The sequence below is a fragment of the Calypte anna genome, chromosome 2, assembly GCF_003957555.1.
Source record: "Calypte anna isolate BGI_N300 chromosome 2, bCalAnn1_v1.p, whole genome shotgun sequence".
NCBI classification, from domain to species: domain Eukaryota; kingdom Metazoa; phylum Chordata; class Aves; order Apodiformes; family Trochilidae; genus Calypte; species Calypte anna.
In genome coordinates this window covers 91,167,604-91,192,274 of record NC_044245.1, presented here as the reverse complement: position 1 = coordinate 91,192,274, position 24,671 = coordinate 91,167,604, and the positions used below count along the sequence as shown (strand labels likewise).

The 24,671-nt window shown below is 40.7% G+C and overlaps 1 protein-coding gene across 4 annotated transcripts in view; it reads left to right on the top strand.

The window, feature by feature from the left end:
• CARMIL1 (capping protein regulator and myosin 1 linker 1) overlaps positions 1–24,671 on the top strand; it is a 194,688-nt gene that overhangs the window by 60,847 nt on the left and 109,170 nt on the right. For 3 of the 4 annotated variants that reach the window (XM_030445387.1, XM_030445386.1, XM_030445385.1), the window contains one exon: positions 22,535–22,585. Coding sequence is in view for 2 of the 4 variants with exons in the window: in XM_030445386.1 (XP_030301246.1) it covers positions 22,535–22,585 (51 nt within the window). In the remaining 2 variants the exon portion in view is untranslated. Of the gene's footprint in view, positions 1–1,501; positions 1,555–22,534; positions 22,586–24,671 lie in introns of those variants that run through there. The other variant, XM_030445388.1, reaches the window with a different exon arrangement.

Sequence of the window (24,671 nt, the reverse complement as noted above, 5' to 3'; positions counted from 1 at the left end):
CATCTAGATGCAAAGGGCTTGGGACTCACGCTGCCGGTTCAAAGTCAGGGGATCAAAAGTGTAGTTGACAGCTGGCATCTCTTTGTAACTTCTCCCTTCTGGGACAGTTCATCTTTGATCAGGTCAGCAGATGTAGTGAAATGAGGCAACCAGGTGCCACTAATTGCCAGGGAGTGGGCATGAGCTTGTGTTAAGCCCACCTGTGCCTGATTAAGGCAGGCCCTAACTGTGCATGAGCAGGATTAGGGGGCCAATAAAAGGTGAGTCTTGAAGCACAGGCTCAGCTCAGTCCTGAGCAAGCCGGCAGAGAGGTCAGTCGCTCTCGGAGCAATAGCACCGATCCAGGCTAGTCAGCCCTGAGGGCAATAGACTCAGAGCACTATTTGTGAGTTGTGGATGGATCGCCTGGTTGGACCTTGGAGCATTGTACCCTAAGAGAGGTTCATCTTGCAACAAGCAGACATCAAACAAGCAAAGGAATGGAAGTTATTTGGCCTCTGGAGTACAAGTATTTCACCATTCCTTGGTGTCTGCTTCCTCAGAGACATGGATTTGATCTTGTGAAGGGTGTGGACTGCAGCTGACTTCCCCAGTGACTCCATGTGTCTGCTGATGGTGTTGTACATGGAAGATAAATTGCTCATCATTGCAGTCTGACAGCTGCCTAGAGATTGGAGTAGATTAATCTCTGAAGTTCTTCCTTAACTATTTTATTTAGCTGTGTGGGTGCTCACTACTGAATTTCAAACTCCTTTACAGGCAATAGTTGTATAATTATCTGTCTTGTTTGTTTCATGAGTGCTTAGCATCCTAGATAGCACAGCTACTGTGTTGTTATTTAGCTGTCTTAGGAAAAAAAAATCTAAATCCTTAAAGTAAACTGATGACACAGTCTCACTGTAGTCAGTAGAGGCTGTTGCCTTGAGCTCATTAACCAACTCATCTCATTAACCAACTGAGGAAACTGTGCAGTTTTCTATCATTGCTATATTACCAAAGATCAGGTATGTTACCATCCATGTTATGTATCTGCAGTTTCTTTAGGGCAATGACAAGTAGGGTATTCATGTATTTCTGGTGTATTTACGCAAGGCTGCTCCCTGATGGATGCAGACTCTGGAGCTGGATTTTTTAATGTAAATGTTGATGGGCTGCTGTAAGGAAATAATAATTATGGAAAAAAACATTTGTTCATTTGGCATGGAGGTTTGCTTATCTTGTATTGTGACATTCAGTTACCTACTGAGGTGTTACTCCATGAATGTGATGTAATAACATGAGGCTGTTGGAAAAGCGGGGAGCAAAACAATAGCCTGAAACAAGATACTTTCTGGAAGCCTCTCAAGGGTGGTTAATAGACAATCCCTGAGCTTTTAGCTGTTAGAAGTCTTCTCTGAGCTCCAGGCAGGTTACAAAACCTGTTTTGTCTGGATCAGTGAGCCAAAGGGTTATGAACAGCTGAAAAAATCCTTTCTGACAGAGTTCGGGCTCTTGTTTCTGAAGGAGGTTAAATTTCTCCTGGGTCTCCAGCACAGAAGTTTGATAGTCACTTAGGTAAGCAGGGCTGGCATTATGTATTTGTTTATTCCTCTAGTGCTTTTTTTCCTACAAATAAGATTCAATATTGGTTGGGGAAGACTTCTTAGCCACTTGCTGTATGGCTACTTCCTTCCAGGAGGGAGAAGATGCAGGGAATGGGGTCACAGGACAGGGGCTGGGAGCTTGGGAGCTCGAGGGGTATGCTGGCAAAGGCTGGAGTGCAACCCAAATATCCAGATTCCAAACAGTGGCACTTTGCCCACCCTGGCTGTTTTTATTAAAATCTTAAGCAGTGCTTTGTGAATGAATAAAAAAGAGGCTCTGGAAAAAGTTATGTGTCAAGATGTCTGGGTTTAGGTAGTAGTTTATCAGAATATTTCTCTGAAGAGGAGATTCAGTTGTTTTTTTAAATTGTTTTTCTTTGTTTGGTTGGTTTTTTTGGAGGGGGGTCTGGTTTATTCAGAACCTTGAAAGAGAAAATTCTTTTATAAAATGAAACTTTATTACTAAATACAGTTTTGGGACAGATGTTGTCATGTTGCTTGTTGGGACACAAACATAAATATAGCTACAGCAGTGTTAAATGCTGTGACTAACCTAAGATACTCTGTTACACACTGGTTAAGATTTTATGCTGCCAAGCATGTTACCTTCTGCTGAAACATTTGCTACAGTTTTTAGTAATCTGCAGGGAGTTGCTCAGTTTATGTGACAAATGGATTGCTACTTGCAGTATTGTGAAGAATATTGCCAAATAGTCACAATAATGGGTTCACTTCCTCTAGTATGAAAGAAGTGCTGCAATAAAGTGTCCTTGTACTTTTTTTACCTGTTTTCTACATCCAGTGTATATCTGTATGCATGTATTGCTATGAAAAATAAACCAAACAAACCAATGAAAAATATCTTTATCTTGTTTTCCTCTATTTGTTTGTTGATTGCTTCAGAAGTAAGAGGATTACCAGGTCTTATGTTTTCATGGTTTTCCTTTCCTATTTCATCAGCTGAATAGCTAATCTGTACTTCTCTTTGAATTAGATAAAGTTTTTTTCCTCTCTTACTCTTGGTACACACAATATTTTCTTCCATGGTGCATGTAGGTGACCTCTGCTTTTTAATTTTGCTAGCAAACCAAACTTTGTGGATGCATAGTTAAGCGTAAGTTTTTTTTCTGATTACAGATTATTTTCTTAAAAAAAGAGCATGAAGCTTTTATAAAACTGCCTTCAGTATGAATGTACTTATCTTGGCTGATGTAGTAGCTAAATGGAAGCTGAAAGGGCTCTTTGGAAACCACTTGTGTATCTCTGGATAGCAGCTTTGCCAGAATTAGAGCCAAATTGACCAAAATTACATCTTTTTTGTATGTTAGGGCATATAAGTGAAGCATGCTAACAGGTTAATTTGCCCAACCTGGGAGCTGATTTTTACAGTCAACTCATTTTTTGCCTCAGCCTTCTTCGTCTGCTTTTTCATTCTGTGAATTAGCATCAATACATGTGGGAGGACATTTTCTTTGGATTCTGCTCTAAATTATTCTGAAATCATGTAGAAGCCCTGACAGTGAAAAGAGTCTGAGTGTCTGTCTCCTCATCCATCCTGTCAATGGGCTTTTCACTGCATATTTTTACACCTATTTGAAGCAGTAATATTAGTCTTCCAATTCTTGCTCAAGCTCTTGGTGGTGATGAGCAGTTATGCAACATGTCTGAGTTATTTCCTTTTTCCCAAGAGTAGCCAAGGGCCCACAGGACAAGTATTTGCTTCTACGTGCGAGTTAACTCTTGAACTCAAGCTGCAGATACTCTGAACAGGTCCCTGATGGGTAAGGATGAGAGGCTGCTAGCTAGTAAAGAATGGATGCTATGTGCTAGCACAGTGTCAGGAGAGCTGGATTTCAGTCTGATGCTTCTGAAAAGTTGAGTGCGAATTCATGCAGCATTCATCTCTCATCCACAGTACAAAGTGATGACTTTTTTTTTTCTTTATTTTTTTATTTTTATTTTTATTTTTTTCCTGTATATTTAAGGTTAATCAGCCCCAATGGCACTGATTGTTCTAGGGTAATGGTTAAACAAATTGATGAACTGATGTGTGTGGGCTTGTTACTGTGCTGCTTGGTGACACAGTGATCTGCCATACCAGCTTCCAGTGTTTGTTTCTCCTTCAGGGACTTCTACCCCACCCCTTTGAACACAGAGCAGCTTTTCCAGGTTTATCAGCAGACTTGTCTGCAAATGAGGTCTCTGCCTGGTGGAATAGTGGGAGGTGAACTGCCAGGTGATATTCACCAGAGCAGAGAGTTGCCAGAGCTCAGTCCATATACCTAAATTGCAGCATGACTCAAGGTCATCCAGCTGTGATACATCACTGACTTGATCAGTTGCTTCATTGCATTGCCCTCCCTCTTCTTTCTTTCCTACAAGAATACCTTGTGTCTGGTCCTTTCTAAAGAAGAAGTAGGCTAGGATTTTCTTCTCTCTTTGAGGTTTTGTCCTGTTGAAAAAAAGCAAAAGGTTGACAATTAAAATGATAGAACTTACCCGTCTCTGATGGAAGGCCCTCCTTCCTATATCAGATGGCCAGCAAGCTCTGGCTGATCCAGCTCTGCAGATTTTTGGAAGTTTCCATATCTGTTTGCCACCTGTCCCTCGGCAGAGTTTACTGCTCCATTGGCTGGATTGGTGGTGTGGATTTGGGCTTGCACACCTGCATCAGTTGATGGAGAACTGATTCTGTGTGTGTGCCAGTGTTAGCTCCCTGCCTGGATGAGTGACCTGAGCATCTGTGTGGTGTTGTAAGTGCCATGCAGAGTGGTGGGATCAGGGGGAGAGTGAGCTCAGCCTCTTGGGGATGGCTCTGTGGTTACACTGGATTAGTTGTAGTATGCAGCTACATCCTAAGGCTGCATTTTGGCACGTGCATGGAGGCTTTGCACTTCTAATTGATTTCCCTTGCTTCCTTCCCTGCTTCATGTATTATTGCAGGTTATGTATTTAGTTCACTGTCTTTAAGTAGGAGATTTTTCATCTTTGGTTGAGTGATTTAGATTTCCTGCTGATTTTTGATGTTCTAGTGGGTGTAGTTGGATCTTGGAAGAGCCCAGTTCATAGGCATGAACAAGGAAGAAAGAGGAGGTGGATCCTGCCTCTACTGCTAGTGGTTCATGTTCAGATGTTTCTGCATGACTATGTAGTTAGTAAAAAAAGGCACCACATATTTGTAAAGCTTGATAACTTTTTACAAGTATTAACTGTATTTTTTTTGGTGTGTTTTAATTTTAAATATGCCAGCTTTTAAGTCTTACCTATCCCTTCATAGTTTTCAGAGAACCCCAGTCGTTTGGGGTTTCAAAAGATTTGTGTCACTTTTAGGTATTATCAAATTAAACTCAAAACAGTATGGTTATGTTGTTTCTTTAAAATTGTTGGTTACCTTTTATTTGTGTTTGTTCTGCATTCGTTTGTTACAATGTTACATTCATTTGTCACAATGAAACAAAAAAAATTCAATCCTTGACTTAATGCTTCCTTACAAAAGCAGTGTTAAGTTAGGGAAATAAATCACAGGAGTATATAATTTGCAAGGGATTGTCATTTAATATTCTGGAATAGGATAGCACTGTCTTTTTTACAGGAACGGTGGTTCTTCAGCAATCTATACATTCACTCCTGAAAAGAAGGATGTTTATAAAATCAACAGAGTGGATTCAGAGAATCAGGACATGTTCCATGGTAAAAGTGCCCTGGAAAGAAACATTTTCATGCAATTTTGTGTTGTCACTGGTTTTCATTTGTCACACATCCGCATACATGTCCCTGGCTGAGATGTTGCTTTGTCTTGTTGGTTTCCAAAGCTTCCTGGCTTTTCTGTAAGAATTATTTAGTGTCCCAGATATGCCAATTACAAGCTTCTTAAGCTGTGGGCACAGGAGCAGAGGGGCAAACCTCCAGGCAGAAACCTTGTGCAAATAGCACTGAAGCAGCTGCAGACAAAGGGTGGGCTGTGCATTTGATGCACAACCTAAGAAATGAGTTTACTGGGATTGAAAGGTAGGCATATGAAAGGTGACAAATTTAGCTCAGGGTAAACTTGCCTTTGGGAGAGAGCTCAGTTCCTAGTAAGCGTCATGTGTTCACAGCTTGACTTGGTAGAGTTTAACCCTTTTGTGAGCCCCTAGCCTTAGTCTTTGCAACCCATATATAGTTGGGTTTCTCTGGTCATGCTGTTTATTTCTACTTGAAAAAAAAAAAGAATTATGGGTAAAATGTTGAAGGTATGGGGCATATCTCCTGGATTTCCAGGCCTGTGGTGGCCTAGATGAAACCAAGGCTGTGAAGAGGATGCTGGATATCTTGAGATAATGGTCACATCTGTTGTCAGTATACATGAATTCAATTGACCTGGAGTCAAACATGGCTTGCGCTAGTTGGATATCAGGAAGGGTGGTGTGTCTCAGGGGTGTTGGCTTCCCAAGCATGACCAGAGCAGCTATCATTTGGAGGCAGCAGAACAGTCCAGGATTTCCAGAAGCATTCACCTTACTGTGTACAAATGCAATCTTGTTTCTATGTAGTAGAAAACTTCCAGAGCCACAGTCAAAGAGGCTGGTTTGCTACAGCCTGATTTTTCTTCTAAGTTCTTCGGTGTCTGCATGTTGCCAACTAAACATCTTCAGACAGCATAAATAATAATATCCTTACCAGTGAAGGTTTATGGGGCATGTTGAAGTCTTTGTACTGTTAATGCAGCCTTCCAGAAGCAAAAACTGGCAAGGAATGTAAATAGAGCGAAGAGGAAAATTCACATGTTGCTCCTCAGAATAGGATTTCTTTGACATTTGCCATTTCTGTAGAGGTTTTACTTTGCATTAAAACCTCTTCCCACTTTGATTGCAAGGAAGTATCCAAGTTCCCCTCCCCAGGAGTGATACCCAGATTATGAGATCTGAGGCTTAGCCATGTCTTGTTGTGTTTTACACCACATCTCCATTTGATGACCTCACATTTTCAGGATTACTCAGCCTGTTCTGTTGAGGTGGCCCGGCCAGGCTGTTGCAGCACAAGCAACCTGGGAGCTGTGATCTGCAGCCTTTGACCCCTTTGAAGGAAGGAGCGTTATAAAGTACCAGCTGTGATTCATTCAGCATGTGTTTATAGTGACACAAGTGTTGCAACCAGACTCGGATCATAAATTGTGAACCTTGAGGAAGAGGAGAAAGCTGTGTTTTCCAAGCTAGTTTACAAGGGTTCAGAAAGATCTTAGTATTGATTTGTGCCACAAGTTGTCAATGATGTAATTTGAAAGCACTTACAGATTTTCATGTGGCTCCAGGAAAAGTGAAATTGCCACCTTTGACACTGTTGTGTATTTTAAAATGAATTAGCAACCACAACAAGGAGCTGAACCTGAGGAGCTGAAGTTACTGGCCTTGTGCCGATATTGTTGGATGAAGCACTGTGGTCTTTATCATGCAAAAGTGAGCATAAGGATATATCAATAATAATTTAAAACTCTGGTGTTTGGCTTATTTTCTTTAAAGGGTGCACCTACTTGCTTCTGTCATCTACAGTTTTGAATTAGGGCCTTAATCACATGTCTGCATATAGTAACAACTTCTAGTACATGAGTGCCCACATTAAAAATGTACTTTATGATAATGTCATTGTAAAGCCAATTTTTATTTCTTTTTTAAAATGTGTTGGGTAGTGAGTGACCGTGCATTTTTTAGTATGAGTAATGTCCCCAGGAGCTTCCTTGCTCAGCTTGGGGTGGATGTTAATAGTGTCCCATTGTTTCTGTCTCCCTTGACTGCTACTTATAGGAGAACTGCATACCTAAAGACAGAAAATCCTTAATTTTTCATCTCATTTATGAGCAAGGGGGGAAGTAGTGGCCCTTTCAGAATTGGCCATTGTAGGAGATATGCAGTGCAACTGAATTTGAAAAGTCACAGGTGCATTGACATGGATGCTTGATTTTCTTCATTTTGTCATGTACTTGCTGTGTGAGCAATGCTGGGATTTAGGAAGGGGAAAAAAGGACATATTTGTATCCAGTCTGCCAAAAAGTCAAAAATGGTAGTCTAGAAAAATCGAGAGATCACAAGAGCCTGATATAGAAGAAATGGTTGATAAAACAAGGCTGGGGGAGTTGTTTCAGTGTCACAGTTGTGGTGGGAGGTTTTGAGTTTTGATGGCTGTGTTTTACTGACATAATTAATGCTCTCATCTGAACAATGAAGTTAATAGTCCAATAATATGAGTGTTTGTGTGTGGGCAAAGTTAAAATCTTCAATGTAAATGATGTTCTGTTGGGTGCAATTTTCTGCAAATCTGCTAACGAGACTGCATTCATTTATTTATGGTGTGTTTGGGAGTTTATCCATGTAATTCAAAAACTTAACAGCGATTTTTTTTAAAAGTTCTAATTTTACTTGTACAAAACTTCCATGTTGATATAAGTAGCAAAGCTCAACAGAAGGAAAGCATGTTTAGAAATTTATGCAATGAAAGCTCTTGAGAAGAGATCAGTGGGTTGAAAATTCCTGATTAAATATGTTGATCAGCCAGTTAAGCAGCACAAAAGAATGATTTTTTTCCTCTCTGGCTTGTGTGAGAAGACCAGCAAAATTGGCTGAATCTAGGTGAGTTGATTTGTTAAGTAGTTGATGGATGATGTGTAATTCCAGTAATAGAAAATAAATTTTATTTTGAACATAATTAGTCTAAGGCTAATAGTCATACTAAAAGCAAATCTAGCTAAACCATACTTTATGACTGGCATAAACTTAAAATTCTATCTGCAAGACTTGTTCTAGCAGATTAAACTTGGATGAACTGTCCTTTAAACAATCTAAAACTTCACTTAAGAGATCTTGAACTACCTAAACTAAGTATTAAAATCTCACCTGAAGTTGATAGACGAAAAGGAAAAGCAACTGAACAAATTCTACCTCAGAAAATGAACATTTGAAATAGTTTTTTCAAGGATAAGCACTTGCACATTATTGTGAAATATGGTAACCAAAATTTGTTTTTTTGCTTTGGAGTACAAAAAAAGCCTTTTGCCAACATTAATAATCAAAGAAACCACAACTTAAAAAAAAAAAAAAAGGAAATAACGGTAATACTTCATTGAGATGGTTCAAGATTATTTTAGCGTGGGTTTTGTCTCACACTGGCTTTGAAGCTGTGATGTGATGAGGATATGTTGGAGTTAAAGTTGTATGTAAGGGTCAGTCTGTGTGTTGCAGGCTGAAGGTCTTTGGACTTGTTTGGGTTTTTTAAGAACTGCCAAACAAAAAAATATCATAAAGAAACAAATTGTGTGTGTAAACACCTTGAGTCCAAAATGTAAAGCATGGAAAAAATACAGGATGAAAAACTGTGTTTATGATGTGCTGAATTTCAGCTGAAGGCTTCCCAGCTTTATTAACAGCTGTCCATCTCCAGTGGTAAAAGAGTGAGTGGGTTTTCAGCCATCCTGTTGAATAGATAGAGATAATAGGCCTGGGAAGCCTGTGCTTAAAGGCATCCCAGCTTCTTAAAGTTTTATCTGTATAAATTTTTCTCTCTGTTTTCATCACTAGTGAAGTTATGTTGATGGCAAGAGCATGGTGGGGTTTGGGAAAATGAAGCCTGGGAAGTATGTGCTACAAACTACATCCATGGAGCAGTTTGGGTACCTTCTGGTTTGTCTTGTTTAAGAAAGCCTTAAATTTCCTTTAAATCATGATAACTTAGCATGGAACTTGCTCTAAAAGACCTATCTGTAGAATGGGGAAGTTAAGCAGTAAAGAGCACCTAAGAGCACCATGTTCCTGCATGTTCTGCTGTTGGTAGCTGGGCCGTATTTGTACTAAACTGACCTTAGTTTGATGCAGTCATATTTTTGCCTGTACGAGAGGCTGCTTTTGGCTGTGTTGGTCCCATCTGGTGGTTCTGTGCTGGTGGAATGTGGTGCTTGGGGCATGGCAGAGTTGATCTCACCACAGCACAAATTGCTGCTGAGCCAGGTGGCTCCTTGTCAACCTTTCTTAGTTTTGGCCCTGTACCATACCAGCCTTTCCTCTGTCAGAAATTTATTTAAAAGCAAAACATTGATGTCTCCAATTAGAGTTTTTGAATCTGTGTTCTGTACACCCAGGGTGAAACCTCTTGAGGTTGCAGCCTGGCTTGCTGGTCTGACAGCTCCTGTGGTAGGGGGCTGTGCTGCCAGCCCCCAGGGCTGCTCAGCCTGGCCAGCACTGCTGCTCCTTGCACTACTCCATCAGCACCCCCAGCACCAGTGCCTCGTGTACCCCAGCAAAAACCCCTGGAAAGCAGCTTGGGTTGGTCAGCAGAATAACTTAGGCAGTGCCGGAACAGGTGGGTGAAAGGCTTGGCTAAGAGGAACTGAAGGCTTGGCTGGCTGGGGAATGGAGCAGAGAGGTAAATCCACTATCTGAAAAAAGCAAAAGTTCTTTGTAGGTTTGCTTTCCTCTTAGGCAGACTGTACTTCCTCCGTAGTGAAAATTTACAGTCTGCAAACAGAAGAGCTCGTATATCATGATTCTAGACAAAAGGAAAAAGCCCAGCTTTACACTTTTTGTAGCTTGCATGGAAAAGCCAAATGGGTTGTTCAAGTTGGCAATAGTGAAGAAGACTTTTAAAAGCTCACTTCTTGGGAATCTACTGTTTTGAAATGAACAATGATTAAGCAGCATTAATCTGTGACTCAGTGCTTACAGAACTGAGGAGGTGAAAGAATTGAGGACAGCTGTGAGGAGAAGGACTTGGGGATGGTAGTGGACCAGAAGTTTAACATGAGCCATCAATGTGTGCTTGCAGCCCAGAAAGCGCATCAGGTCCTGGGTTGCATCAAAAGAAGCACAGACAGACAGCTGAGGGAGGTGAATCTTCCCCTCTCCTCTTGAGAGTGCTGTGTTCAGTTCTGGAGTTCCCAGCATAAGAAGGACATAAAGCTCCTGGAATGTATCCATAGGAGAGCCACCAAAATGATCAGAGGGCTGGAGCAACTCCCATATGAAGCCAGGCTGAGGAAGTTGGGGTTGTTCAGCCTGGAGAAGAGGAGGCTCTGAGGTGACCTTGTAGCAACCTTACAGTATTTGAAGGAGGCCTACAAGAAAGCTGGGACAGGGCTTTGCACATGGGTGTGGAGTGAGAAGACAAGGGGAAATGGTTTAAAACTTGAAGAGGGGAGATTTAGGTCAGACATTAGGAAGAAATATTTCACTCTGAGAGTGGTGAGACACGGGCACAGGTTGCCCAGGGAAGTTGTGGCTGCCCCCTCTCTGGAAGTGTTCAAGGCCAGGTTGGATGAGGCCTTGAGCAACCTGGTCTGGTGGGAGGTGTCCCTGCCCATGCAGGGGGGTTGGAACTGGATGATCTTTAAGGTCCCATCCAACACTAGCCATTCTGTGAAAACCAAAATTCACCCCAAAATTGTTCAGAGAAACTGATCGATTTAGAAAGCCTTTGCGTCAGAATCTCATGAAGGATTTTGGGGGAAGCAAGCTGAATTTTTTTTCTCATTTTTCAGTGGCAAAGGTAGTTTACAAACCACTGGAGTCTTCTGTTGTAGCTAAGACCTGGTTTTTGTTACTGAAGTTGGGTAACAAATATAACAGTTATCATACTTAAATTCTAAGTTTACAGAGCAGAATTATTTTTTGGTTTTAATTCAGTGGATTGTAATGTCCATTTGTTTAGTGTGGCTTCTGACATTTGTGAAGTTAAATTTCCATTTGACTGTTAGAAACTGATGTTCTCAGGTAAATAAGAATATTTAGCTATTACATGCATTTTGTCTGGTTAATATATTGTATGAGAACCTGTACAAGTAAAACACAGGCACTGGTAATATGGTACATTTAAATAATCTCACATAACCAGAAAGTATTAAGATAGCCATTGTATTGGACAGGAGCATATTAATTTTTAATATTGAACAGCATTAGGTAATTGATATAATATGACCTTAAAATCAGCACAAAAGAATAAGAACTGAAAATCAAAAAATTTCTTAGTGCTTTTTGCCTGGTACATGCAGTTTGTACATCTTAGTCAGACAAGATGGTGTGAGTGTGAGATGGGAGTGTGGTGAAACTGCAAGTATTTTTTTGTAGGATGTTGGAGGCAAAATTGCTTTCCTGGAATGTGGCAATTCCTGAATTTCTCTCTAAGAGGAAGCCACATGCAATCAGCTGTGTCACAGCCCAAAGCTGGTTTTGCCTTTGGCTTTCCTGCCTTGTTGCGGATAAAATATTTTGGCAGGATGATGATTTAGCAACAATTCTCTTCTTTTTTTTTTCCATGGTGTGAGGTGGATCAAAAGGTTAAATTTTAGCAGCACTTGATCATTAACCAATGTAAAGATTAACAAGTTGATTCAGTAGAGTATGTTCTAGTATGTTCAGTGACTTAATTACAGTTTTGAGAATTACAAGGTTCACACTAACTTACTAGAATGTATCCTAAACGAAAGGGTGTGTGTATATATATTCATATGTATAAATACAAAGCATACAAACAGACAGAACTTTTTTTTTCCAGTGAAACACAGACATTCTCATGAAGGCAGGTCTATATATTCAAGCACATAGATAGGTAAAGAGGTGGCAGGAAGAGGCTTCCCTGCAATTTAAATTTCCCTCTTCATGAGCTGGGAGTAAATTCTCACACTGCATCAACACTTCTTGACAGATGATAATTGAGACTCAAGGAGGTTGATCTTGCCCTGGCCTTCTCTTTGCTTTGGCTGTCCTTGAGGAATTTATGCCTGAGAGATGTCTCAACCCAGGGGAGATTCTGGTCACAGCTCACTATGATCCAGGAGAGCTCAAAGAGTGTTCTTAGAATTGCTGGGGGTTTGAGATAATTGACTTTTGTCAGCTACTTTTCCATTTTGTCTGAATTTGGGTAATGACATCCTGGTATTTCACGCTGGTTGTGCAGGCTCAGAATTTGCTCTATTTTTGAGTTCTGTTTTCACATTAATTTGGGCTCTAACCCATTGTCACAGTTTAACACTGGCCCGGCAATTAAACCGAGTGACAGATGCTCTCTATTAATCTCTCTCCCTGCCCTGATAAAGAAAGGAGAGAGAATAAGGGAGAGAGTCTTATGGGTTGGAAACTAAATTATACAACTTTAATGAAACAGCAAGGGTAAATAGGAAAAATTACTAAGTATATACAAATATACAGGAAAATTGATCCCAAGTTCCTTCCCCTCTTTTCGCCAATAACTCTCACGTCACCACCGAGGCTGCAGGGCAGCCCTGGGAAAGTCCAGGCTGGACTCCTGGAGTCAGCAGCAGTCAGGAATTGGAGGCAGGAACACACAGATTCAGGCTGGCATGGATCAGGACCACAGGCAGAGGAACGGATGGAATCCTCCCAGGATGCCAAAGCAAACAGGGAACGGGGGAAGAAGGGGAAGCAGGAAGGGCAGGAAGCTGGAAGCTGGCTTGACCCTTGTGATCTCTCAAGTTTATACTGATTATGACGTATATGGGATGGAATACTCTGTGTGGTCAATTCTGGCATCTATCTTGTCTGTTTGTCCCCAAAGGAGGGCTGCAGGTGGGACCTCTTTATTCCTCCTGGAGGGTAAAATGTTCCTCGGAGCTGAGCAGTGTCCTTGGCTCTGCACACCAGTCTCTAGCAGTAACTATAAACATCGAGTGTTATCAGTCCAAGAAGCACACAGTCTGAGAAACTTGCTGTTGATTTCAGCAAGTGCAACTACTTACAAGAGACTTAGCTGAAAGCAAAAGTACAAGACAGAAAATTACTTTTATCCTGGCCCAAACCAGGACACCCAGGTACAGAACTATTAGTATCATATAATCATCATGTTTGGAACGGACCTCCAAGATCAAGTCCAACCATCTGTGGCACCAGTGTAGCCATTAAATAATCTTCCAAAGTGCCACGTCTACCCATATTTTAAATACTCCCAGGGATGGCAACTCCACCACCTCCCTGGGCAACCTGTTTCAATGCTTCACCACTCTTTCAGTGAAGAAGTTTTTCCTAATACCCAATCTGAACTACCTCTGGAGCAACTTGAACCCATTTCATCTTGTCATGTTGTTAGTCACGAGGGAGAAGAGGCCAACACGTGGCTCCCTAAAATCTCCTTTCAGGTTGTTGTAGAGGGCAATAAGGTCTCCCCTAAACCTTCTCTTCTCCAGGCTGGATAGCCCCAGCTTCTTCAGCCTCTCCTCGTGAGACCTGTGCTTCAGACCCCAAAGCTTTATTAGCTATTATTTCCTTATTAATAATTATTATTTATTAGATGTTAGGCTCTCAGGAAGTGGGTGATTGTCATTACTGTTCCCAGGTGGTAAGGGGGGAAGGCTCCTAGTGTGCTGAGGGGGTACCTCAGGGCTCTGGTCCATTGCTTGTCATGATATAGATGCTGTAGGAGGTAATAGATTGTCATTATTGTCCCCCAAAGAATAGAGGAAACAGGAGCAAGGTACATTAAGGGGCTGCCTTAACATTCTGTGGTACATTGCCTTTCACACTCTGTACCTGATTTATCCTGGGCTGGTGTGTGGCCCAGAGAGGAGAAATGAGCAAGTACAGAGTGGCCCAAGAGAGTGAGGGTTGAGGGGTTTGTTTTCTGCAGCTCTCACTGCACTAGGTGACTCCCACTAGAGTGGGAGCAGGCTGAGGGACTGCAAGCTGGGATTTATATTTGTGTGCAGAATTTAGTAAGAAATCCATCCAGCAATATGCACCTGCATGCCAGGGGAGTGGGAGCATCATTTGTGGGATATTTGGCTGCTTGGGCTGTAAGAGTGAAGTGGCTGACAGAGCTTTTGTGTTTTTTCCCTGGGAGATGCTAGCTACCCATCAGCTAAGCTGCTGGATGGGTGATCAGCAGTGGGTACGCCAAGAGTGTTGTGCCTCAGCCCTCTTTAGCACCTACCACTTAAATAATAAGGTATGGGAAACCACTTGTATGTGGGGATGGCAATGGGCAGTGAAAGAGAGGTCTCTTCAAGCCCTGTCTTTCTGTGCAGGGACAGGGGAGTAGTTTGTTCTCTTCATCCTTTTTTTCTGGGAGATGTTTTAAAGCTCTGAAAGAAAAGATTGCTTTAGCAAAGGGGAAATGTGATGCACTGGAAATTAAAAGAAAAAAAAAAAAAAGCTCTGAAGGAAATTATCTTACAAAATGTAAAATAGTATAACAAAAAATTCAAATTTGGAGGTTGGGAGTATAGTGGTAGCTTTGAAGGATTTTAAAGTGATGAAGTGGCACTTAAGCACTATTCCTCTCTTGAAAGATTTATGGTCTTAAGATACCAAAATACAAAAAGATGAAGATTTGCAGCATACCTCAGGTGATTAAGGATGGAGTGGTTGTCACAGTCGCTTTAGTTCCAGAGAGTAGTTTGTATTTTACAGATGATAGAGATTGAAAGAGGGTTCTGTGGGGAATAAAGGGAAATCTGAGTGCATCTGAGGACTGCAGGGAGGCTTTTGAAGTGATGTAGAGGAGAAGATCTTGAGAAATCCTCTCTGGACCTAATGGGGAAGAGGGTTTTGTGTTGCACCTGTAACAGTAGCTTATTTGGGGAAGAGTTGCCCTGTCTTGGAGATTTTAGTATGTCTCCACCCATTGATTTGGTTTTGTGTTTCATTTTGTATATGCCACACAAAAGGCTTAATTCTATAGATATATTAATCTGACATCTTTCTCTTAGCTCTCTGACATCTTAGCTCTCAGGGCTGTTTAAGGTCAATATTATTGAGACTGTGGTTTATGGCATTGGCTATTGAGGAAAATAGTTTTACTGTGCTTATTTATTTTATTTTAATATTAAGTGGAGCTAAGTGCATTGCACTTTACTAATTGGATCTTCATTTAATTATTGATAACTAAAAGCAAGTGCAAATGGTCGTAGAGGAGTTTCTTATAAAACACTTGCATTGTGGATCAAATTGTGTTTCCTCTGTCTCTGAAGTTTTTTGTTTGTTTCCTGGTTTTTAAAATTTTGCGTTATGGTTACATGTGACATACTAACAAAGAGAGCACTGTGTAATGTTTAATCTGCCATTTCTAAGCAATGAAATGAAATAAAGATAAGAATAAAAGCACTGCAATAGCAAAATCTATTTCCAACTGCTTCTGCATAGAAACAGTGTCACACACAGCACACCAGAATGCTTTTCCAGTCTCGGCTGCTGTCTGTAAACCCAGAAAGAAGCTCTGCAGGAAGAGGGAAGGTGTATGGATGTTTCTTAATACAAACACGAAGCATAGATGGTGGGAAGGTATTTCTAAAGGGTGCTCTTTCTGTAATAGACAGAAATTAATAAGATAATGTAAAAATGGTTGCACAGAAGATGCTGGAGCCCAGAGCCTTTTGAATTAGAAGCTGACTGAATGTTTTTAGCCTACTACTTAACTGAGTATTGAGGGTGTAGAACATCGTAAAAAGCTGGGATGTGAGGAAGGCATCCTGCTGTGACACTTCATAACCTGAATGTGGGGCAGTGAATCTGTATACAGAGGAAGGCAAAAGTGGAAAAAAAAATCTGAAAGAAAGATGTATTATCACTAATGTGCTAGTGACCTATTTATGTTTAATGTAGATGCAGAGAAGGAAAAAACTCCTTGGGGATTATATGCCTCAGTGATGAGTTACAAATGGAAGTATGTGGTTGAGCCTGCACCCTTCCTGCTACCCCCTCTACTGCAGTTGGGGTTAGCCCAGGCTGGGTCCAGTGCCACAGAGTGGATTTTGTGTTGATGAAATGCTGCTGCTCTCTGTTTCCTATTTTCATGGCTCGGAGCAGGTAGTGAGGCCTTCTGGTCTTTGGTGCTTTACAGCACTAGGATTTTTGTTGTTGGAAATGGTATGGGGAATGGTGAGGAAGTTTTCCAGTCTGCAACAGGTTGCCTTGGCTTATTTGCTCTGCATTGGACATCTCTCAGAACACCATGAAAATCAATTTCATGACTGACTGGTTGGAAGAGCAAGGGAGTCGTGTGCTTACTCAGGAGATGGCTGCCCCTCTGCAAGTAGTTCCATAATTAATGAAAGTGATAGGTTATGAGACAGAATTGTGCAATGTATGTTCAATTGTTCATTCAGAGTATGGTCTCTGAATCAGGGGAGTTCTAGTCTGCACCACTGGTGACCATATCACAAGATATCTCTTGTTCTGATGTCTGTGATGTCTGGCCAAAGGTGAAACCCCTGTCTCAGTGTCTTCTGAAATGTCACCCTTACTGAAGTGGCTGGGTTTACAAAAGGAAGACAGGTTTATAACAAGTGTGTATATTTATTTGTGCTCCAGGTCCCCAGAAGAAAAACCACACAGTTTGCAGGTTTAGGATGATGCATAGGGGTGATATCAGTGTTGTTCCCGCTGTTGAGGAGCTAACAAATGAATTGGCTGTAGGTAGGAGAGTGTGTTTTAATTCACTGAGAAACCTCCATTTTTCTCTCCTACTCCAGATTTTGAAGCCATCTATTCCAAGCTTCTCTTTCAAGCTTCATTTTGCCCTTTTTATTTAGGCAAATCTCTTGGCATGTTCATGGGTTGGTGTCAGTTTGAAAAGGAGGATGCTTACTGTCTTCCAGGGAGGACTCGTTCATTGTTGCCTCTGAAGTAGAAACCACCTTGCATGTTGGAACAGCTCTGTGATGGCTAAATAAGCCTTTCTATTCAGAGGGTCTTCCGAAGTTCAGGATGAGAGGGAAAGGTGCACGAAGCACTCCACTGTGCCATCTTGTGGTGTCCCTTCGTCACGTTCGGTAAATGAATTTGAAAGGTGCTTCTCTTTTCTTCTCTTGAAACACAGCAGATAGATTGCCAACAGTTCTGATACCTGGCACCACTTTTTTTTTTTTTTTTTGTAAGAACCCACTTCAACTAAAAAAAATTCTTCATAGGATCCTTTTCTATTGAAGAAATATGGAACATGGTGGGCCTTACAGATCAGGTTTTAGTTTTTAATGCATTGTGACAGCAGCAGGGATCAATGAAAACCTGAGCATTACACAGCATGCCAGTGGCAGGGCAGAGGGCAGGCAGGCTCCCTCTCCTCAGCTCCAGCCAGGAGACCTTGTTGAGGAAGCTGTGGTTGACTTCAGGAATGATGATCTTGTCTTGGACAGGAGAGAATTGTACTGATGCAAAAAACAGCTTCCCTTGCCACTAAGGGTTTGCTCTGGGATGTGTTTTGCGTAGGTCTTTGGCTGGCTGCACAGTCCCTGACAACTTAGGCAAGCCTGGGAACATGTTCAACTTAGCTAAGGTCAGCTGAGGAAGGGAGAAATTCTGGTTTTTTGTGTGAGAATGCCAAGAACTGAATTGCACTAACAGCTTCCCAAAGGACCTTCCCCAGCTATGAAAGAAAGACTGCTTTAGTGCTGGTGGATAAATAAGTAGGCACTTGGAACAGGAGTGAATAGGGTTTGTCAATGGTTTTATCATAGATAACATTTTAAAATTGGCTGAGACTGGATGGTCAGAGTGAAATTCAGTCCCTTAGACTTTGGGGCTGAACCAAGGTGCTTTGCTGGTGTCAGTGCTCTGCAGACACCCACCTGATGCCAAGTGAAACATCACACATGTTCCTGTTGTTCCTGGGCTAATTAGACACCAAAAAAAAAAAGACCTCCAGGATGTCAGCCAGCCTCTGTGTGTAGGGAGGCTCAGTGCTTTTAACAGAGACCTCTTCGTTCAAAACCACCTCCAACATCTCTCACATGGTGCCAAAAGGGGCCTTTTATCTAATCGAACTCCAATTGCTCCAGGATGAAGCATTTACAGCATCAGGCATGCAACCCAGGAAGTGACCGGTCGATCCTACAGGGACTGAGAGAGGCTGGATGCTCTAACATCTATTGATTCATCTGTATTTTATCAAAACAAAAGACTGTATTAGTGATGCTGCTTTACCTCACATTATTATGTGTACATTAGATATTGAGTCAGTAATAGTAATGGAAAGCCTATGATAGAAATCATAAAGCGATTACTAAGAGTAGAAACTTTAAAAAGACTTAAAAAAATATTTGGGATAATAATGGTAATGAATAATGATAAAAATACAGATGGTATGGCAAGGACATACATAAGTTGAAGTTTTCTCCTGTCTTCTCGGCTTCAAGGGCTTCTCAAAATTGTGGATATTTAATAACAAAACCTGTCACAAATGCTTCTTTCTTCATGTAAATGGTAATGGAAGAGATGGAAGCAGTTTTGAGGCTGACAAAATGGCAAATGCTATGGGCAGAGGAATAAACTACAATAGAAGGAAAGGATCAGAGTGTAAGGGATCAGAGAGTGTATTTTAAGAACTACAATAATTGATAAAATACTAAGGTTTTTTTGTTTTCTGAGTCTTGCTTTTGTTTTTTTTTTTTTTTAAATGTCTGTGTTGATCAGCTTTCCAGCAAGAGAAAAACATTTGGCATATCCGTAATGTTTTTGAAATTTCAGCAAAGGAAAGTTTCAAAACATCTGTGCTAGCAGTGAATCGATCGAGCACCACATGACTTTCCAGGGCCCATGAAGTGCTGGGGCTGTTTTGTTTTGGTTTATATTCAATCGTGAAGCTGTGCACCATCCCTGTATTTTCCAGAACTCCTTGTTCCTAGGCATTTTAAACGGTGTAATAGTGATCATTAAAAGATTTTTTTCATTTGCTTATGAATTTGAAACAGCTTTAAATATAGGTCAGGTGGCTTGAGTTGCTGAGATCTGTCTGGCAAAACAGCTACAATTAGCACAGAGCTCTGTTGCTCTAATGATCTTACCAAAATTGACTGCCAGGTAGGCTGTCTGCCTGGGTTAGCCCAGAGCAGCCCTTACTCTGCTGAAATGGGTAAATAAGGCTCGGATTTGACAATCCATCACAAAATGCATCTGTATGTTTACACTTTGTTGTTGATATACTCACTGAAGATCTGTGTTCAAATTAATTATAGTTGCTGACACATTATTTATTCTGGGAAATAGAAGAGTCTCCAGAGAAATAATTTTCAGAGAGTGTTTATGGTGAACTTTTCCAAAATAGCTTCCAAATTTTAGCTTGTTTCAGGTACCTTGTGAGCAGTGTAGAGAGTGCTACAGATTTTGGAGTGATAAAAACTTTAGGAAATCATCAACTCAAGTATCAGTGTGAGTAGGAGTCACTTAACATTCAAATGCTTCCTATTTTGTGCTTGAAAGAAGGCAGGGTAGTCAGACAGACTGAAGCTACATTAAACTAATTGTAATTCTCTTTTATTTGTGCCTTCCATGGAGCAGTGGCTAAGCTGCATAGCCCCTATAAAGTTTTCCCAATTGTGCTTGCTGCCATCACATCAAGCAATCCTAAACGTTTTGGTTACAGGTTGGTTACAACCACTCTTCTGGTGAGATCTTTTAACTTTAGTAATGGTTGAATAACACTTGTGAGCAAACAATATGGGTATGGAGGAATGAGGCTGCTACTCATTGAGCTGAACATGTGACCATTTTCTTATCAGAAGATAAGGTAGGTTACACACTGTGCCCAGCTGACACTCTTAGTGGGCTGTGAGTGGGGAAACATTTTGCTCAGAATTGTGGCTGGATAGGGATCTGTTCCTCTGAAGCTCTGGTTTTCAAAGTGAATTTGACCATGACATTACTCCTGTACTCAAGGTTCCCTGGCTGCAAAATAAGTATAGGGTGGTGGAGCCTTCTCCATGAGATGCTTGAGGACTGCTACAGAGTAACTAGTGGCTACTTTTGCTTTTCAGGGGTTTTTTTGCATGCAGAAATTAAAAACTTCAGAAAATCGAGAATCTACCATTTAATATGTCAGCACTTCTGAATACTTCTGAAAGACCTAGACAATTGTGCAAATAAATACATGCTCATTATTTGTGTCAGCAGAATGCAACAGAGATCTGGGACTTCCTTCCCAAAAATGGCTTGGTGTTTAAAAGAGGATTTGAACTGTTGGTTTGAGAACACCCCAGTGCCTCTGCCTTTGCTTCAGGCATTGTAGTTCCCAAGGGAAGGAATAGTGGGATACATTGTTTTAAGTAGTCTGTAATGTATGTTCTATTGCCCTTGTAAGTACTACCAAGCTAGTATCTTAATAGCCATTATTTGTTTATGCACTGCAGGCTTATCTAGGAGAAGGAGGTCGCTGGAAACTGTTCATGATTTGCAGCTTATCCAATGAGTTAATTTGGGGCAGAGGCTACTGTTTTACTAACTCTGGACAAAAATGGCAAAATTTTGAAAAGATTAAAAAAAAAAAATCAGAAAGCAGTAAATAAAACTTCTCCTGTCAAAGGTCACAATGCATACAGATTTAGCAGCTGAAAATCTGATAAATGCCAAGCCTCCTGTTGGCCAATTATGATGCCGTTGTAAAAAAAATATCTAGTTTTGCTGTTGCCAAGATGGGACATTAATTTTGCAGTAATAATTGACCTTGTATTCAATTGACTTTATGTAAAGATCAAATTCTTACTTGGTTTTGACAGTCTCAACTGTGAAAACAGTGTTAGTGGATTAGAGGGCTCAGGCTTCTTAGTACTATCTTAATGCTCAAGAGTCATTTCTTTACCTGCTAAGTGGGGGGTATCATCTTATAGCAATCTTCTCCTTTGAATGTAAATGCAACTTCTTTAGGTAAGTAGGTGCTTCATCACTTTTGGAGCCTTAGTACATCTACCATGCAGTGATACACTGGCATATTCTCTTTTGGAACATCCTTTTCCAACATAATTGGAAAGTTAGTGCCTTCTGATTATCGGGATTGGATTTACCTCTATTATTTGGACTGTTCATATGTGGCATAATCATGTTAAAGGGACCCTGTCAGTCCCCATAAAGTAGCTTTAACCCACATATACATCAAATCCCATGTAACATGACTGTGGCATGATTTCCCTGTAACCAGCTGTCCTGCTGTGTCCACACTGGTTTGGCTCTGCACCAGTGATGACCAGAGCACGAGGTCTCATCACATAAACTCTAAAACAGTCTGCAAATATCCAACGCTGGTACATAGCAGCATTCATGCTCCTAGGTTTTAGCAAGATGTGGTTCAGCTGAGATAGCGCTGCTGAAATCCAACTTCCAAAGTATTTGAATGGCATTCAGAGCTGGGTGTTGGGTTACCTTCTCAGGCTGGTGCTGCCTCTCTGAGTGAGGAACACGTTTTGTGTCAGCCTGCTCACCCACAGGTGATGATGCTCATCACTCACTGAGCAGAGCTACGTTCAGGAGATCTCAGCTGTTTGATACAGATGTTTGAATTACTCTCAGGGTTTTTTGTCTGGGAAAGGATGGAGCCACCTACAACTAATTCTGTAGGTAGGTAAATTAAAAAGCAATTCTGTAGTTTTGCAAAATGAATCATCCCTTTTACAAAGCCTGAAAAATGTGAGTGGAATGTACTACTGAACACTGGAGTGTTACCTTTATAAGTAATTTTGTTCTAATAGGCAATAACTTCTGCATTATTGTGTTTTCTCCCTGAAGTCACTGGTCTTACTAATCTAGTGATGTTTTTCCATTCTCACTGGAGAAGAAATGGAGGTGGTGGTGATGACAAATCTTTGCATTGTTACTCTAGAAGTGCACTGTCTCCAAAAAATGCTTAAGATCTCTCATATTACTAATATTATAATGTTTGTTGCATATTTTCTTTATTTTTAAGTACATCATGTGTCCTGGTAGGACTTCTTATCCTTGTTTCTTTTAAAAATGTCACAAAGATCACTTTATATTCTTGAGACACCGATTAAATGGATTTCATCTGTTTGATGTTACCTTATATAATTCATCAGTCTTTACTATCCTCTATTGTATCTGAGACCAGTTTTGGTTCCTTCAGTGCATAACAGCAAAGGGAGTCAGCACTCATGCTACTCGAGGCTTGTCCCCTTTGGTTCCAGAATTTTCCTAAAAGGAAATCTGTAATAACATTCCTGATAAAGATTTCTTACAAAATCTGTTCTTCTTTTTCTATAGGTGTTGGCATCATGTCGGGCATTTCTTTTAACATCTCGGATTCCCACCAAGGTAAAGCTGCTGTTCCTGTAGATATTTTGGGGTTTTAGACACAAGTTTAGGCTGCATAAACTAGGTTGTAAAAAAATTAGTGTATTTTAGTTATGCTGTGTGTCTGTTTAAAAAATTAATTAAGGAATGATCTGTTGCATGGCATTGAGTTTGTTAGAATGGTGCTTCTTATTATTGGTGTCTGTCTTAAATGCATTTGTCAGTTTACATATACAGTTTTATAGGAGTTTTATCTTACAGAAATGCAGTTATGTGAAGAATTATAATGGAAACATAAGAACTGTGACAGAACCCTGATGGGACAGTTTATGTCCAGACAGCCTTCATAGCTTTATTCCTTGTTGGAGACAGAGATTATGTTGAGTTTTATTCAATTTTGCTGTTTTCTCTTGATTTCTGTGGCTCATTTTGAAAAGCATCTTGTCAACTTTCCATGCCAGTGCTGGTGAACTGTTTTTTGTATGCTTCGGGCAATTTGTAATGATTGTTGTAGTCAAGAAAGATAATTACCATGTGAATGAAATGACTGATGTGGAAGTTCATAGAATCACAGAATGGCCAGGATTGGACTGGGCCTTAAAGATCATATAGATCCAACTCTCCTGCCATGGGCAGGAACACCTGCCCCTACATCAGCTTGCTGAAGGTTGTGTCCAACCTGGCCTTGAACACTTCAGGGAGGGGTCATCTACAACCTCTCTGAGCAACCTGTTCCACTGTCTTACCACCCTCATAGAAAAGAATTTTCCCTTAACATCTAATCTAAATCTCAATTCAACTTTTAAACCGTTACCCCTTTTTCCTGTCCAGCTTGGAATCAGGGAATGGGAATTTGGCACATGTTATATTTTACTGTGTTTTATGTGTTTGTGTGTGTGCAGGGGGGCATGTGTATATATGTGCTTTACAGAAAAAGCAGGATCAGTAAAAGGCATGATTTATACCAGCTTTTCAGCTATGGTCGCTGTTAAATGTGACTGTCCTTCACTATAGCTTGAAGATGTTGACTGACAGGTAGGATGACACCAGCTTGAATTTCAGCTGAGATCTGTTTCCTTCAGTTGATCACACCCCCCCCGCAGCACAGATGTCTCTGGTTGGCTCTCTGTTGGCTTTTGGATCATAGCAGTTTGCAGCCTGTTTCGAAGATGGAGTTTGGTGACTGGTTGCATGGAAATACAGACCCACTTGATGAACAATTCAGACATCAGTGCGATGTCAGTATGATGGACAGATGGTGATCTTGTAAAATAATAGCGAAGCCATTGTCATTCATCGAAAAGCTCTTGAAAGCTAGGGCTTGGAGAGCTAAGGAGTAGCTGTACTTCTGCTTCAGTGTTGCAGACACCTCTCAAAACTCCTTTTCATAAATTAATTTACACAGCTGAAAAACTTGTTTCTGTCTTCATGGGGATTTAGAACATGTGTGCTTTACTAATGAAAGTGTGACTTCCATTAGTGATAACAAATGGAAGACAGGTGATAAGAAGAAACTGCCTGCTCATGATTTATGTCAAAATTAAATTCTGTGTATATGAACCATTATTAGGGTGGTTGAAAATGCATTTCTTTTTTAGATAGATTAGTGAAACTTACTGAATTTTCCAGTCTAATATTTTCAAAAGCTGCTCACAAGCTTTCTGAGCCTGAGGACTTCTGTATATCTGAGACACAGTAGCTCCTATCAAGACAGCTGAGAATATGCAGCAAAGACACTTTTATTTCTTGGGCAGCCTCATACAGAATTAATTGTGCTGAGAGGTGGCTGTTTCTGAGTAATTGTTATTACTACATCTGATTCCAAGCTTCATTTTTCCTTAAACGGTGCTGCTGGGACGTATCTACTAAACAAGGATCAAAGTTGAAAAGAATAAAGATTAATTAACTAGAATGTCAACTCCCATGACTATCTTTAGAGCAAGGGTATAACAATGGCCACCTCATAGGTTTACACTCAGGTCTAAGTCAGTTCATTTCCACTAATCTACACGGACTAATAAGAAAGGAGGTACTCCTACTAATTCTTGCTGCAGTCTGTAAAAAACATAGCTGCAATTTTACATGTTCCAGCAAGCCCACAGGTAAG